Source organism: Plutella xylostella, chromosome 16 (assembly GCF_932276165.1).
Source record: "Plutella xylostella chromosome 16, ilPluXylo3.1, whole genome shotgun sequence".
Lineage (NCBI taxonomy): Eukaryota > Metazoa > Arthropoda > Insecta > Lepidoptera > Plutellidae > Plutella > Plutella xylostella.
In genome coordinates, this window is record NC_063996.1 from 6,579,300 (window position 1) to 6,596,805 (window position 17,506).

At 36.7% G+C, this 17,506-nt stretch overlaps 1 protein-coding gene and 1 long non-coding RNA gene across 3 annotated transcripts; both read left to right on the forward strand.

Moving 5' to 3' along the window:
- The first annotated feature begins 54 nt into the window (after positions 1 to 54).
- LOC105387974 (centromere protein J) lies at positions 55 to 16,876 on the forward strand. Of its 2 annotated transcripts, XM_038118327.2 has the most exons (5): positions 55 to 351; positions 1,303 to 1,333; positions 11,691 to 15,196; positions 15,528 to 15,732; positions 16,609 to 16,876. In XM_038118327.2, the coding sequence occupies exons 3-5, from the start codon at positions 11,946 to 11,948 to the stop codon at positions 16,738 to 16,740; spliced, it is 3,588 nt and encodes a 1,195-aa protein (XP_037974255.2). In that variant the 5' UTR covers positions 55 to 351; positions 1,303 to 1,333; positions 11,691 to 11,945; the 3' UTR covers positions 16,741 to 16,876. The 2 variants fall into 2 exon arrangements, with proteins under 2 accessions (XP_037974255.2, XP_011557078.3); XM_011558776.3 differs by lacking the exons at positions 11,691 to 15,196; positions 15,528 to 15,732; positions 16,609 to 16,876 and having other exon boundaries at positions 89 to 351; positions 1,303 to 5,501.
- On the forward strand, positions 6,727 to 11,396 carry LOC119692736. Its single transcript, XR_007267198.1, has 4 exons — positions 6,727 to 7,147; positions 8,338 to 8,617; positions 9,706 to 9,798; positions 10,568 to 11,396. It is a non-coding gene; the product is annotated as an uncharacterized LOC119692736 (long non-coding RNA).
- Positions 16,877 to 17,506: the final 630 nt, after the last annotated feature.

The window sequence follows — 17,506 nt, forward strand, 5'->3', positions numbered from 1 at the left end:
AACGTAGTGATTATTTGCTCAGTGACAGTGACCTTGACTGCCGGTACTGCTTGAAGTTATTTCCTTGTTTTGTTTGATAAAGTTTTATCAAGTAAAACTTGCGAATTTTGTGAGTGTGATATCAAAAAACGGCGGTTTGATCTGAAGTGAGTCACTCCCAGTGACTTCAGAGTCAATTCTGGCAGAAATGGCTCCTCCGGACAGAGAGCATACCAGATAATATTATTATTATTATAGTGTTGGAGCCTTCTCGGAGCACATCTGAAACTTTTCTCAAACATGTCTCTACCGAGTGTTCCCAATCCGAGTGAAGAGGGAATCACCTCTCCTCCTCCAAATAAGCGTAGGAAGGTAAGCAACTTTCTATTTCGTTGATGTTGATCAAGTTTGAAGTTATAAGAATGGCACAACTTTGATGTCTAGTCTAGTCAAGAATTGATTGTTATGATATTGTAAATGCAACTAATTTTTATGTTTAAGTAGGTAAGTAAGTACATACCTACCTCAATAATTTAATTACTGCTGAGAAAATTTATTTTATTTTATTTTACAATGTTAGAAAAACTTAACTTATTTATTATGTAGGTAGATAACATTTAAAGAGTAACTTATGTTGCCCAAGTTTCCACCTCTAGGTAGATTAATAGGTAGAATAGGGAGGGTTTACTAAAGCTATAATTAGACTTATCTAATCGCAAATAGAGGTACAGATAACTTGAATACAAATAGAGAGAATTAAATTATAAAACAAAAAACAAAGACTTAGAAAGAAATCAAACTAAATTAATCTATAAGGTTTATGAGAACCAAAGTAATCAGAAACCAGCTCATTGGAAATAGATGATATGCTATTAATAAAAATGTCTTTGTCTCTGTTGTCATGCAATATATTATTTAAATGCAATATAATATTATCTTAGTTATACTGATAAAGAAATCAAACTTTGAAAAGTAGATAACTTAGATCTTTGTTTATTTAATCATTACTGTAAACTTACAGAAGGGCCTTGCTAACTAATAATTTTTTTTTCCAAAATACTGACTGTGCATAGATAAAAATAAATTTGCAGCTAAATGAGTGATTGCATGTTAATTTTGAAATGAGTTTTTAAGATTGTTTAAGATCTACTATACATATATTTTCATACTGTAAGGAGCTAGATAGTACAAAAGCTCTCTAATCTGTGAATTGGTTAATGAACACCAACCATCGTATTAGTTCATATTCATTATTATGTACCTTCTTATTTTATTTGTAGTACAAACATATATTCTTAAAGACCAAATATTTTTTGGTTCCAGGTACCCATCACTGCGCCACTTGTGTTAGAAGGTGAGACTTTAGGGAAAAGACATAAGCATTTTAACAAATTTGTTAATGACGCAATCAAAAGCAAACTTTCGTTTGAACGCATTAAAACCCTTGAGGAAAAGTCTGATGTAGACAGACTGTTCAAAATAGCTGTTGCCAGCAGCAGTACAAATGTTGAGTACATCCTGGAGACACTACAATGTGAAGACATGCTATATGTCTCTCGAGCCATCAAGAAGAGCACTTGGCTGGTTACCGAACAACAGTATGCTCACATTGTCAACCCACAGTACCTCAATGAAACTCTGTTCCCACTCATGATGGCTAAAGCTGTCTCGAAATTTCTGCTCTTCATTAGATTGAACTTAAAAGAGGAAGCAAGAGCCCAAGAATTCTACAATTACTATAAATCTACTGCTCTAAAAAGTGCAGTAAAATGGCTACCAAACTGTTCTCCGGATTTCATTGATAAAGCCGTGGAGAATTATTGTAATGTGTTGGAAATAGACCTGTTTAAGCGACTTTGCGAAAGATCAATAAATGTGCTTGTACTCTTTGTCAAGAAGCATCATAACTACTACAAAAAAAACGAGTACATTAAGAGTGTAATGTGTTTAATGAACACAAATACAGAACAATATTTGGATATTGTAGAAACAGGTGATGAGTATAGCCGTCGTATGCCAAAGTTCGGACCAAAGTATACTGAAATTATTATGAAAAAGTGTCCACAACGAATTACTCAAAACTTTGAAATGTATGCCACTTCCATTCACGTCCCTACTTTTGTGAAATACTATGGTAAAGATAAAATTAAAGAGTTTTTGCTAGAGCAATTTAAAAATGATAAGATGAAAAATGGTTCGTGGTTCCGCTACGAGAACAGTAAAGAATACATTAAACTGATGCCCAAAGAAGGCAAATTCGAATTCCTGAAGAAAGTCTTCATTGATAAGAAAGAAAATGATGATGAAACGGGAGGTTCTCGGGTAGGTGTGGCTGACGCAATGAGGAATATTTATGTGCCGTGTTCGCCCACGGTGGCGATGGCGTATAAATCAGCCTCATTTGCAAAAGCTTCTTCTAAATCCGTGTACCAGTGGTATGTGCATGCACCTTTCTACGTGGCTTTGCCAGAACTAAAAAAGTTGATTCGAACAGAATCTTTGCCTCACGAGAGATTGGCAATAATGGCGGTCCTATTGCGTTGTGCTGGAGAAAACATGAAGCACATACAAACGGTGCTGCAGTACTACCACGACAGGCACATCAACGAGCCATTCAAGTTCAAGGTTCAGTTCGTGAACCAGGTGCTCTCCGCGACGGACGCGCACCGCTACGACGCCCAGTGCTGGCGGCTGCTCGACGAGCTGTTCCACAGCATGGACGTCTACGTCGAGTCCGAAAACAACGTCCAAGAATGCATCCAAGCCATCATTCTCTACAAAATATTGCGCAAACAACAGATACCCGATATCATTGAAACCAAATTTGAGTTTACCACCTTCAAGAAAAGCATTGGCAAATTAAATGACGAAGAAAAGGAAGACCTGTTCAAATATCTCTATAATTTCATAGAAAAGAAAATTAATAAACAGGACATTGATGATCACGATGGATTCAGTGGGACTGTGACTCATATTTCGGAACTCATTGATTTACTGGTTGATTGGAAAAAAAGCCTTCCAGAGTATCCGTTACTTCTGAACAAAATCAAAGCCTTGATTAAACTTGAAAAAGAACAAACCAAGAGGGGTTATTCTCTTGTAACCCTGACAAATATCTTCTCCGAAAAGAAGACTTTACGGAGACACCTTTTCGAAGAATCGTTACTGCTGTCGCCTACCGAGGGAGCCTGCATAAATGCACTTAAACACGACCCTGAGTTGTTAAATCGATATGCAACAGTAGTAAACGCGCTGCGCTATGACGATAACATCACCATGACTCGTATACTCAGAAAGTTAAAAGTCTATTTTTCAGACTCTCTGGCCAACGAATGGGCAGCGGCCTATCGCAACAAGCTGACAGAGGCCACCCCAGTGGGACACAAGGCAGTCACGCGTGGTTTATGCATGTTGCTGCCGCAAGACGATTTCATAAGTCTAGTGAAAAGCTACGCTCCGGAAAATCTGAAAATAAACTGGAGCGAAACTGATAAGCAGTGGCTCAGCCTACAGAAGAATATAGCTATGAGCATGCACATCGCTCGGCCACAGATATCTCCGGATGTGGTACTTCTGTACGCGAAGGGAGACTTCTTGCAGTACGCTCTGCCGTCGCTCAACGCCGTCTTCTACAACATCAGCTCGGCGCGCAGCCGCGACCACATCCCCAAACTCATCCAAGCTCCCGTATCCATTCAGAAGCACGGGATACGCCTGGCCTTCAAAAAGTTAAAGTTAAACGAGATAAGAGAACTCTTCTCCAACATTTGGAAGTCCACCAAAAATGCATCGATTAGATGTGTTATATTTGTACTGACGCACAAGCTGTTGAGCAAGGAAAAAAGTGAAGCTAAAATTGAAGGTCTCTGGCAGTTATTGGAAGTCTTTATAGACAACCTGTCAGAAGATGAGAACAAGAATATTTACAATTTGCTTGGCGATTTGGACAACGTTCCGGATGTAATAAAAGTGAGATACTGTATTAAAAGTTACAAGTTTTTAAAATCTCTGCCGGGCAAGGCAGATTTTGGAGAACTGATCAAGGCCCTGGAAGAGTCTACGTTCGATCTCATGGATACAATCGATCCAGATTTTGTGAAGGGTATTCTGTTAGAAAACATTGATGAAGTTCTCGGTAAAAATAAACTCTATACAAAATACACTGACTTGCAGAAAGTTATATCCGCATACCTTACATGTGCTAAAACCGAAGAAATTCAGATGGAACGCTTCAACACTATTTTGGTTCCAATAATGAACCACGGATTCAGAAGATGGACTGAGATTCACAACAAACATTTCACAGTGAGAAACTATGTCCTCGCCATATTGAAGGCGATTTCATACAAAGTGCAAGAAAATGGTCTGAAAAAAGGCATAATAATACCAGTAAAACTTTTCTATAACATTTATTTGAAACTAAAAGAACACCTGCCGGTTGCTGAAAACTATGTTCTATTGAGTAAATGGGAGATGTCTGTTCATTTTCTCGAGTGCTTTTCGTCAGTCAGACCATCGTTTGAAGTGTCGTCGTGCGACAAGCCGGCTGACGAGGGAGATGTGACGTACACTAGCCGCCAACGAGTGAGTTGTGATACTAATGCCCAATGGGAAAGAATTGGCGACCTTTGTGTGTCAGAGTTCGGAAAGAGATGCCTGGACAAACTGAAAGCCGAAGTGGTGGCTCGCTTCCCCTCAGTATATGCGCCCTTCAGTACGGCATTGTCGAACGTCTTAGAAGAGATGGGTGCATCTACTATGTTCTCTTTGTCGGTGTTCAATATCTTGCTGAGCGACACATCGTTTGTTCCGGGGTATCTCGCTGTGATTCAGCTACTGCCGAAACACCGCCCGTACTATGGTGAAAAAGAAGATCAGGACATCCAAGAGAAGAGGAAGGGTATCACAAGAATGATTGCATCAAGTAACTTAGAAGAAGTAAAGATACATTATTACCAAGAGTACAGTGAATATGCTGAAGTTGAATGTTAAGGGCCAGATAGACGTATCACTATGTAGGTACGCGTACTTAAAGCTCGACGAACTTTTTTGTGAAGTACTTACTCGAAAATTAAGTTGATAAACCATGTGAAAATGTTCGTGGAGCTAACTCTGTCCATTATACCTATTATTGGTTTTTAGACATTCGAAATCGCATACAAATTTGACGACTGCAAAGGAAAAAATCAACTTTACTTACAAAACATAAGGAGACGTCAAAAATACAATAACATAGTGGAAGCTCTATAGTCCAAGGGTTTCTGTATAATTATTTACGGCCTTACTCACCTATAGGTAGGTAGTAGGTACCTACTTAACTAAAAATAAAAACTTATACATAAGCATATTATTATGTTATCCTATATCAGATTTTATATCCCTATATCCTTATAAATAAAATCGTCGCAGCTATACCTATGTATGTATGTTAGGCCTCGTCGATGACGCAAGCGGGCGGGTAATGGCAATGCTATTGTTTATTTACTTCATTTATTTATTTATCAAATATGGAACACCAGCAGTTTACAGTGCCACAAAGTTATCTGTTCCGGCGAGAGCTCACGTAAATGTCTAATATTTCTTAATTCTTTAAGATGTTAAGTTTTCCCGTAATGGTAATTTACCCTTGCGGTTTTAATAAACTCATCTAATCTATATCAATATATAATTTATTAGTAAATAATGAGATATGGACCAATTTAGTGAACTGTCACCGGAACAGATAAGTTTGTCGCACTCTACACGATTACTATTTGTAAGTACACCATAGACTTATACTGGCGTATACGCCTTTACCTACTATATCCCATTCCACGGGGAAAGACATCTGATACAAACAAAAACTACCCTTATTCGGTTGTACGTAGGTACTTATTACTTCCATGCTAATTGAGATGTAATAAGGGTGCTGTCAGATGTCTTTCCCCGTGTGGAATGGGATATAAGATGGATACATATGTACCTATATGTCAATGGATGGATATAACTTTTAAAGTGAAGTGTACCGTACAATAAAGTAAGTAGGTATTTCGGAATCTCAGTTCGGAATAAAAAATCAATATAAAAAAGTTCAGTCACCTTTATTTACTAGAAAAACGAACAATCACTAACAATGAACAAGGAAGGAAACTAAAGCTGAGAATAATAAAAGCGTTCCTTGTTTTTTTTTTTTTTTTTTTTTTTGGTTATTTTTTTTCCTTTTCACGGAAAAGGCTAAGGGCATCATCCCATACCGCCTGGTCTTATTTAATTTTGTCTTCTATGTGATTTTGTTCGAGGCCAAAGGCCTTGTCTTTCGTTGTAATCTTCAAATTTTCTTGTAAATATAAGGTCGAAACCAAGTCTTTAGTATTATATTGTCGAGGCTTATAGCCTTGTCTATCGTTATGTATCGTTATATCAGGGTACTGTGTATTTTCCGGTATTTGTTATTTTTTCAAATAACTTCAATAGTATTCTTGATATACTCATAAATGGGGTAGAATGTATCCGTATTCTTGAGAAGATCCTGAATAGAGCGCGGGACATCCAGGGCTTCTTTGTATAAATCCAGTAAATTGTCAATAAGAATAATCCTTTGTAGATTAAATGCAGAGCAATCAAAAAATATATGATCCAGGGATTGAATTATATCGTTATTACAGTATGTGCAATTTGGGGAAGGTATCATTTTTAATCTAAAAAGGTGTTCATTGAATCTGCCATGTCCAAGTCTAAAACGACAAATAGTTGAATAAAAGTTTCTGTTTATAAATTTTCCTTTGATGAACCAGGGTTGAGTAATGTCGGAGTTGATAGAGCTATACCATTTTCCTTTACTTTGGATTGTTTCATGCCAATGAGTCATCCATTGGTCTTTTATAATATTCTTGATTAAAACTTTGCAGTCTGAACCTGGCAACTTAATATTTTTAATAGGTATTTGTTGGATATTGGGATTTTTTACTATGGAGCTGGCAAGTTTATCGGCGAGGTCATTACCCGAAACGTCAATGTGTGAAGGTGTCCAAATAAAGCGGATTTCTCTGTCTTGATTGAGCCAAAGCCTGCTATAAATCTGCCTGATGTTGTATATGATGTAATTTGTGCCACTACTATAAGAAGGATTTGATAAAGCCATTAATACACTCATGCTGTCCGAAATGATCAACCATTTCTTGAAATTAAGGTTAGTTGCTTCTATGTATTCTAAGGCTGCATAAATGCCCTGAGCTTCTGCTGTATATATGCTTGCATTAGAAGGTAATCTTAAGCCATGACCCAATTTATAAGCAGGAACATAATATGCCATAGAGACATTATCGTTACATTTAGAGCCATCTGTATAAATTTGCTTAAAGTCTCTGTATTCATCCAATCTATTGTAAACGGCATATTTGTCAGTCAGTGTCCTATCTATTTCAATATTAAGGCTACAAAATTTGCTTCCATATGTTCCCCCATAGCAGGGCAAAGTGGTACTATTGTGAATATTATATTCACTCTTAAATGTTAAAATTTGATGGATGTTATGACATAGGAAATGATAAGAATTATACTTCAATAGTTTGGAAAGAAGAAGATTGTCAGTTTCAGACAACAATCTTAGAATAAAATTGTATTTTAAATTACTAAATCTGATATTTAATGGACACAAGTTACACTCAATTTGCATTGAGTTAATAGGAGTTGATTTAAAGGCACCCAAAATTAATCTTAAATTAATATTTTGAATCTTTTCAAGTTTATTTACTAATTTTGAATCTATGCAGTAACAGAAAAAACTATAGTCAAAGTGACTTCGAACTAGGGCTTTATATAAAGTTAAAAGAATCTTGGAATCGGCACCCCACTGAGTGCCAACCAAAGATCTCAAAATATTTGTAGAACGTAGAGCTCGCTCTGCTATGCAATCGACATATTTATACCAAGACAGGTTATGAGTAAATATTACTCCCAGAAATTTTGCATATGGATGAATTGGTATCAAATTATCATTATACTGTATCTTAACTGTTGAAACTTTTTTCTTTGAGAATACAACTATTTTACTTTTAGTAGGACTAACTTCTAGATTTAAATATTGAAAGTAACTATGAAGTTTTTTTAAAGCTAAATTTAGTTTTTTACTTGTGTCTGAGATGTTATCACCACTGCAATAAATAGCCAAATCATCAGCAAACTGTAAATTGTTTACTTCTGATCCTAACATTTCATTTAGCCTATGGATATAAAGTATATACAAAAGAGGACTCAAAATACCACCTTGACAAACGCCTTTAGTAGATAATCTGGGTCCAAAAATTGAATTAGAGCTAATTTTTACATAAACTTCCCTTCCACTAATGAATTCATGAATCCACCTTACGCATTTTTCAGGTATTCCCAAAGAAGAAAGAGTTGTACATAAAACTGAATGGTTAATGTTATTAAATGCGCCTACAATATCAAAAAAGATACATATAAGATGTTTATTACTGTTAATGGCAGTGTTAATATCATGGAAGAGATGACCTATACTTTCTCTTGCTGATCGACCACGACGAAACCCAAATTGATTTCTTGGAAGGATATGATTACTTTCAATATAAAACTCAAGACGCTGTTTTATTAGTTGCTCAAAGAGTTTGCCTGAACAGGATGTTAAAGCTATTGGTCGGTAAGAATCTGCATCATTTGGGTCTTTTTCTGCTTTAAGAACTGGAACCAAGCAATCTTGCTTCCATTCTTTAGGAATTATTGATTTATCCCAAAGTAAATTTAAAATGTGTAAAAATTTGTGTAGACTATCTGTATTAATATTCTGTAACATTTTGTATGAAATGCAATCTAAGCCAAAGGTGGTGTCTCTACGTGATTTAATTGCTGCTTTTAATTCATCTATAGTAAAAGGATTATTAATGTAACTATTGGTGGGGTTAATTGAGGTATTATTTAAATGTAGTGGTTGTGAAACAAAATCAGGTGTATATTTTCTTAAGAAGTTATTAATCCAAGATGATTCACTATTGTTATGGAGTTTGGTATTTTTACTGTAAGATTTATTAAATTTACGCATAGATTGCCAGATCTTTGAAATAGGAGTTGATCTATTTAAGTCTGAACAGTATTTATTCCAACTATCTGTTCTCTCTAACTTAATAATTAGTTTTTTCTCAGCCTGAAACTTTTTAAAATTAATATAATTTGATTCACTAGGATCCTGTTTGAATGCAATAAATGCTTCTTTACTTTTTTGCACAGCCATAGCGCACTTTTCATTCCACCATGGAAGAGGAGAATATCGATATTTAGGATGGTTTCCTGCTGGCTTACTATTATTATTTACATTATGGGATTTAGTTCTAAACATAGATAGATCTACCACTTTATTTAAAATGGTACAAAAGTCATAGTACGACTGTAAAGGATCGGAACAATTAACATTAAATTCTTTAATTAAATCATTGGCTAGCTTTGAGTAATTTGCCCAATTTATTAGACGTAAGTTTGGTCTTTTTAGTTCTGTTATGTTATCTTGAGAAGTAAAGTTGTTTAAAGATGAATCACTAACTGTATTATATAGAATATCTGTTATTGTGGGTAGATGATAACTTCCCAGGGGATCATCATGAACTGTCCAGTTACAATTAAGAGCTATAGAAGGACTAACTATTGTCAAATCTAAACCGTTTGGTCTCCAAATGTTTGTTCCTACTGTGGTTGGTGAAGTGTCATTTAATAAAACTAAATTGCAATCATTTATAGAGTCCAGGACATCTCTTCCACGAGCACTGACGGATTGACAGCCCCAAATGGTGTGATGAGCATTAAAATCGCCTGATACAAAACATGGTTTAGGTAAGGAATCAATTAAATTTACTAACTTATTTTTTTTAAAAGATGGCGTGCAATTTGTTGGTATATACATACTAACTAAGGTGAGAGAGGTATTATTATATATTATTTTAATCGTTATATTTTGGAGTGAGTCATCATAATATGTATTTAATCTATTATATTTTATACTACTGCGAATGACTATGGCAACACCATTATGCTTATTACCACAATCATTGCGTTCTATGGAGTATCCTTTAATATTTAAGCGTTGTGTAGGCTTAAGCCATGTTTCGCAAACTAAAGCTATATCAATATTATTATCATACAAAAAATTTACAAAAATATGTCGATTACATAGCAAACTTTGAGCATTCCACTGTACAATTTTTAATTTGTTTGTGAATTGGAACTATTTTTTTTTATGTCACTGGGGTTGCAAATATCATTCAATACTTCTAACACATTTTTAGAAGATATTGGGGTATCTTGGGTCTTATTTAATGTTATCATTTTTATGATGCTTTGCACTAAAAGGTTTAGTGCCTTGTCATTACTTTTCAATAAAGATAGAAGATCAAGAGGCTTCTTTGGACCAAGTGGGGGGAAACTTTCATGGTTGAATATGTCAGCAAATGATGGTGGCTTAACTTTCTGTCTGTTTTCTTGGATTTTTTTCTGTTTAATTGGACACTGGGCTGAGATACTGACATGATTGCCATCGCAGTGGAAGCATTTTGCCTTTTCAATAGGGGTTGTGCATACTTTAAAAGAGTGCTCTTCTTTACAGATGGAGCAGCGTTCCGAGTTCTTACAAAACTTAGCTAAATGGCCATACCTGAGACACCGGAAACATTGCTTGACTGGAGGAACATACGTTGTAATATCATGCCGCCAGCCGTCCAAGTCGACGTAGTCTGGAAGTACTGACGTCGCGAAGGTGATGGCTACAGTCTGCAGGGGCTGTAGAATAAAATTGTTGTCAATCTTTGTCCTCTTTGTAAATCTCCTTACCGATATGATCTTCTTGTAACTAGACAGCATGGTGAAGATTTTTTTGTTTGTCAGATTGGTAGGCACATTTTTAATAATACCAGTAATTTCTGTGCTTTGTGCTGGTATATTAGCCTTAAATTGATAATCCTTTAGGAACGTGGAGTTGTTCAAAAAGGCATTTGCAAGGCTGGCCTTTTCAAAATATATTGCAATTTTAAATTTGTTCATTGATCTCAGGTATTTTACACCTTTGTTGAATCGTTTAATGCAACTCGATATGGACATAAGGTCTCTTGTTCCAATGGGCATCTCCGCATTGGAGGACTCTACGAAAACAACAAACTCTGCAGCTCCGGAATCCTCTGGGTAACGCCTCTTGTAATCTGTTACTAAATAAGGTTTTGAAATATCTAAAACTTCAACCTCAGATTCGGACGACGTCGTTTCTACGTCGGACTTATCACCCTCATCATCCTTCTTCCTTTTTTTTCTTGTTCTCACCTTCCCCATTGCTATTTTTTAATTTATGATGTATGCAACAAACTTTTTATTGGTTTTTATTAGTAATTTACGTATTTGCAGTAGTTTTAATGAATATTATTAATAAATTTTTCGAAAATCCCGCCTGGTCTTTTCAATGGTTCCCGCGCTTTTTTTCTTGTTTTTTTTATGGATTGTATATGAACATCAACCAAAGTTATAAAAATTGTAACGGCGTTATTATTCTGAGTAGGACAATGGTAACGTGGACTCGGATGGGATGAATCTCAGTTAGAAAAGTGGCACCCTTTCGTTTGGCGCACCCTAGTTCAGCCACTGACCCTAATCTGACTGGTAAATCCTTTCGTAAATGGAACTAACTATAGATATTGAGAAGAACACATTTTCCGTCAAAACCACGCAACAACTTTTTTCAGACCTGCTATTATTATTCTGAGCAGTTGAACACAGAACAACTTTTGAGTCACGAATGAAGCAGTGCTACCAACAGTACCAACTTAACCTATGGCAACACTGGACTGAAATCTGTCAAAAAATTTAAAATGCGGGAATCGTTTCGTTGTGCTTGTTGTAAAGTTTTGTTTTGAGTTTTTATTTTCATAAATGATTTAAAAGTTATACGGGTTATACCAGTGCAAGTGCTGCTTACTAACAAATCAAATATATACACAATGGACCACTCAGTAACGGACAGTGACGCATCTTTTTCTCCTCAATTACTGGAAAGACTGCAGCTTCTGCATCAGATGCAGTTATTGCAGCGCGAGAAGCTGCTGAAGCACCGCCTCCAGTACCAGGAGTCCCCGGGCTCGTCCCCTGGACTCACGGAGGTCGTCAGCCACTTCACCAACAGCACCAGCTACAACACATTCCAAACTTTACTGCAGTCCACTCACGGCACCGCCAATGATTCCACCCCGCGATCTCCTCATGATGTATCAGCGAAAATAAAAGACCAGGATTTGATAGAAGGCGTGTCAGTCCTGAATTTGTCTCGAGAATCTGAGTTTATTGTCACTTCACCAACATCCACCCGGAGTCAAGTCACATCAAAGGTTGAGTTAATTAGTGCAGTATCGAAGAATCATAACAATAATAATGTAATAGAAAAATCTGAATTGAAAAAGCACATTGGACTTGATGAGGTGCAGATACTGTCTCCGAGGAAAGATTTTGAAACAATGCTGTTGGAAAAACTTCGGGAGGGTGATGTTCAGAGAAATGAAAATGTTAGTGTTCCTAATAAGAGACCCTTTCTTAGAAGAGGTGAGGGTATGGCCCGCTTCGGGTTAAGAAAGAATGATTTAGTAATACAAAACACACAAGCACTTCCTTGGAGGAAGAAGAGTTCGGGTTATGTATCCAACACACAAAGTAATAAAAGTAAAAGTAATCCAAAAAAGACACCAGTTCCTAAAACTATAGTGCAAAAGGACACTGAACAATCTCAAGAATTAATACCTCCAAACAGCAAACTTTACACTGAAAAAGCTAAATTACATAACAAAGTTATTCCACTGGATAACAAAATGGATGCCATGAAGATTAACCAAAAAAATATAAATATTGAAAACAAATCAACAGGTCCGTCCAGTGAAACAACAAACTCAAGTAGTTGTGAGGTTCACAATCAAAACAATCCAATCATAAAATTACCAACAGGTGACCATCCTCTTAAAACAAATAGGGGTAAAACATGGGCTGCCATACTAACAAAAGAACAGGATGAATTCTTGAGGCAGCTGAAACAAAGTGATTATTACAAAAACTTTACGTCCCCGGCTAAAAGCATAGCTTCTGATATGAGCTGCGATGACCAACTAAACACACTTAGAGTACAAAAAGAAGCAGCTGAACAAAATATGTTTGACCTACTTGAAAATAAAGTAACCAGTGAAAGTTTCAACATTGAAAGCTCATTCTTCAATAAGTTTCTCAGAAAAAGTCAGCTTGAATGTTCTGGTGAAAGCACACCGTTAATACTTCAGAAATGCTTAGCTAGCAACCCAAATCTGCTGCATATTTTTCCCGGACCTCACAGAAAGAAGGTGGTTGAGGAAACCCAAAGTGATGTAGAAACATGCAACAGTGACTGCTCAGAGTGTGACCATGAAGCCTGCTCCTCCGTGTCCACTTGCTGTTCATGTAAAACTGTAGAAGAAACAAACCAATCCCACTCTCAAGAAGAGAACCATAGACCAAAAAACGAAGGAACCAAAAAGTTAGCAGTAAAAGAAGTAAAACATCCACAAAGTAATGACAAATGGCAAGAAGATGTTGTCACAGAAAATGACACATTGAAGGCGAATATTGTGGAAATGAACACCAAATTAGTTGCAACCAGTGATTTATTAAAAGAAAGGCTGAAAGAACTTGAAGATGAAATTGATACATTTAGAAAGGAAAATGCAAACTTGGCAAAAATGAGAGAAGAAGTTGATTTAGAAAGACAAAAATTCTATGAAGAGAAGGCAGCATTTGAACAAAAGTTTAATGAGGAGAAAATACTATCTGAATATTATCTAGCTGAAGAAAAAGAAAAGTTAAGTAAACAGAAGCAAATATATGACAAATATGTAAGAGAAATAAGGGGAAGGCTAAACAAGAAAGACAAAGATGAGGTTATTAATTTGAAAAGGGAGATAAGTGATTTAAAAGACGAAATTAAAGTGAAAGATGCTAAATCCACATCAAGTATAGCAAGGCTTCGCAATCAACTTAAAATCATGGAAAAGGAAAAGAAAACCCTGAATGATGAAATAGAGAAACTCAAAAAAGAAAACAGGAGATTAAACCACAGCAATGAAATGACTCGGCGCATGTCAAACATAAAGTATTTAGAGCAAATCAACAAGAAATTGTCTTCCATTACACCTAAAGAATCAAGGACTGAAGTACAACAAGATGAAGATATTAAATACAAAGCATATGAAATTGAGAGACAAAGCAGAGGCAGAAGAGTTCAACTTGATAACAAAAACACTATGAGACCAAGAGCTAAAAGTGTGCCTAATTTAAAAGTAACTTCAAGGTATGCTAAATACTTCAGCCAAAAAGATTCTGTTAGTGAAATGGTAAACTATAACACAATAAACAATACACCTTACTCACATTATTCCGATGATGATGATGATGCCAATAATGAAAGATACAATAATCACAGTCTCAATCTGGAAGATAATGAATGCATGCAATATGAAGAAGAAGCAAATGATAATGAAGTTGAGAACAATTTAGAGAAAATGTATGTTGAGAGATTTAAATCAAATTCACCTAACAGCAGCAAATCTAGTATCAGCCATTCCAGCTCAACACACAGCCTTGTAGATAAACCTGACAGTCAGACAAAAAATGGCTCCAATGGGTTCTTTTTGCGCAAATCCTATCCTGATTCCGAGAGGAATACTAAGTCTCCTCCTAGGTCATCTACATCACCATACTTGCAAACTTCCTCTGAATCAAACAGATCCAAATCTCCAGTCTCCATACTCACAAACCGCTGCAGAGACCAAAGATCTTCAGACCACCAGACAGACTCTTCCAGCTATACATCAAGGTCTAAATCCCCCGTATCTATACTAAGCAACCGCTCATCAACCAACCAGAGGCTTCCACCAGTTGTCTTCAACAAATCCTGCCCTGAAGTAAGAACTATAGAGCCTACTATCAGCAAAACAAGTTTAAATAAAACCAGTTTGAATCCAACTGAGATTAAACGACCAGATGGCACCAGAGAGCTGCAGTTTCCGAATGGAAATGTCAAGTTCATTTCTCCTGATGGGAAGTACACGAAATTTGTGTATTATAATGGAGATGTGAAAGAGAATTTCTACAGTGAGGGCAGGATTAAATATTATTATTCTGAGTCCAAAACGTTTCACACCACGCATCCTGACGGGCTGGAGGTGCTGGAGTTTCCAGAGTAAGTTTCTCGATTATTTGTGTTAGATTTCTTTTTTATTTATTCAGGCTGGTAAAGTCAGATGGGGCAAAAAAGGGAGGGTGCCCCTTTGTAGCTACAGGAAAACTCAGTAGAACATTAGCCAGGAGTCTCTTGCATATGGATACTAAGTTTAGATTTAAATGAAACTCACAAAAAAAACTCAATAAAGCAGTTCATTGCAGTAGTTGTACCTACTTTATTTTATTATAGACCAATCATTTTAAATCCAGCCTCAACGATCCACCCCATACCTACACTAACACATTTATAAATCATTTAATAAACATTAATAACCACCACTTCCCTTCAGCGGACAAACCGAGAAGCGTTACAAGGACGGTTCCACGGAGATCCGTCTGCCGAACGGCAGCGTCCGCTACCACGACCCCAAGAACCCTCACGTGACCGAGGAGTGGAGGTTCCCTGACGGCACCACCATGACTGTCTCGGCTAGCGGCGAGCAGAGAGTGGTGTTTAGTAATGGACAAGTGGAGGTGCATGCCAAGGACCACAGGGTGAGTTGCTAAGATGCCTGGAAGAGATCGCTTTTAGCGATAAGGCCGCCTATTGTGCTTACACGTTTTTGTTATTTTATTAATGTTAAATGTGTGCTGACTGTTAGCAGTTAGAAGATAGCAGACATTCGCGCAATAAAAACAATAATAAAGTATCAACTATAAGGTGTAGACATCCTAATGCTAATTAAATATACCTACATACCTGCCTAGGAAAGCGATTTCGCATCGCACATATATTTATACATACAGGGTGTCCCAAAAGTCAACGTAATCCCTTAAAGGGCTGATAGGTCAGCTCATGAGAGGCCAGAATATCACAATATGACCTTAGTAAAAACTCGATAATTTTCGAGATATTGACACTTTTATAAATTTGCTAAAAATCGACACCTTGGATCAGTTTTTTGCGTGCCGCCGGTACAAAAATCCATATTGTTAGAATTTGTTTAGTGTAGCATCACCCTATATAAGTACGACGCATTTTGGGCAGTCAGTGACTAATGATATGATAATCTGCCTGGCGGTCTGATAAATTATATTACAACGTTAAGTGGGTCTTAATTCGGAAAGCACACTTGCCTCAGTAGATCTTAGTAATCCTATCACGACGACTAAAGCTAGTTTAAAATCTAGCTGTAATGTTAAGAAGACCAACTAACTGACTGAGTCCAACATAAAAGGGCCAGGCCTTACCGTCCACAGCATATGCTGAGCTGATGCCGTTTTGACACTCTGAACAGCAACCTTTGTTTGTTCTATATAAAATATGTATTATTGTCTTTATTTTATTGTTGTTTCTTTTTCTGTATTTATTTGTCTGTCTCAGTGTGTCAAATAAATGTTTCTTTCTAACCAACCACTCATCATCCCCAGCGTCGTGAGTTCCCGGACGGCACGGTGAAGCTGGTCTACGCCGACGGCACCTCGGAGACACGGTACGCGTCAGGACGAGTGCGGGTGAAGGACCAGCGGGGGAACCTCATCATGGACTCCGCACCCGGCTGATGGGTGGGGGTGCCACCTGCCCTTGATTGTACAGTATAAGGCAGATAACTTTGACCCCTCTCAGAAGCATTGTTACTATGTGAGGGGGGGTCAGGTTTCTCTGCACATGACCGTACAACTATGCTTACTTCATGGTTCGATATCAGAAGAATGGCCTGTAGAAGCGGTTTCACAATTAAATAAGAGTTAATTTTTCTCTGGCTGGTCCAAAACCATTGAAACATTTTTACCAGTTACAGTTTTCATTAAATCCGACAGTATGCCAACAACAATTTATCTACATAAATATGTCTCGGTGACTTTCTCTCCTCTTCATTACTTCTAAAATTGTTGATATTATAGTGTCGGAGCAACCTGAAATTCTATATCTTGATAATGATTGTCTGTAAATGATCTAGGTTCGTTAATTGTATTGTTCTTGTAAATGAAGTGCCAATTTTACAGTAGTTTTGAGACGTAATGAATTATAAAATTAAGTTTTAAATGTTGTAATGTTTTATTGTATGTAGTTTATTTTATAAGGACAAGTATTGTTTAATAAATAACTATTTATGTATTTATACTTAGTTATTTTTCCTAAACCTAGCAATTTATTTGATTCTCCTTTCAAGGTACTTATCTAAGAAGGTCCTATCCTTATCCTGTAGACTTGTCCAAAATAGTACCTTATTGGAAAGTGATTTCGACCAGCATACCTATCAGTAACAGCACCCAAGACGCACACGATAAGGCACCAGTTTAGCGGGCTCACATACATCACGCGGTT

Bases quoted from the DNA above. Each gene is read 5' to 3' on its own strand.
- LOC105387974 (XM_011558776.3), top strand. From the start codon at position 280: ATGTCTCTACCGAGTGTTCCCAATCCGAGTGAAGAGGGAATCACCTCT. The intron at 352-1,302 runs GTAAGCAACTTT...TTTTGGTTCCAG, and splicing joins CTCCAAATAAGCGTAGGAAG to GTACCCATCACTGCGCCACT.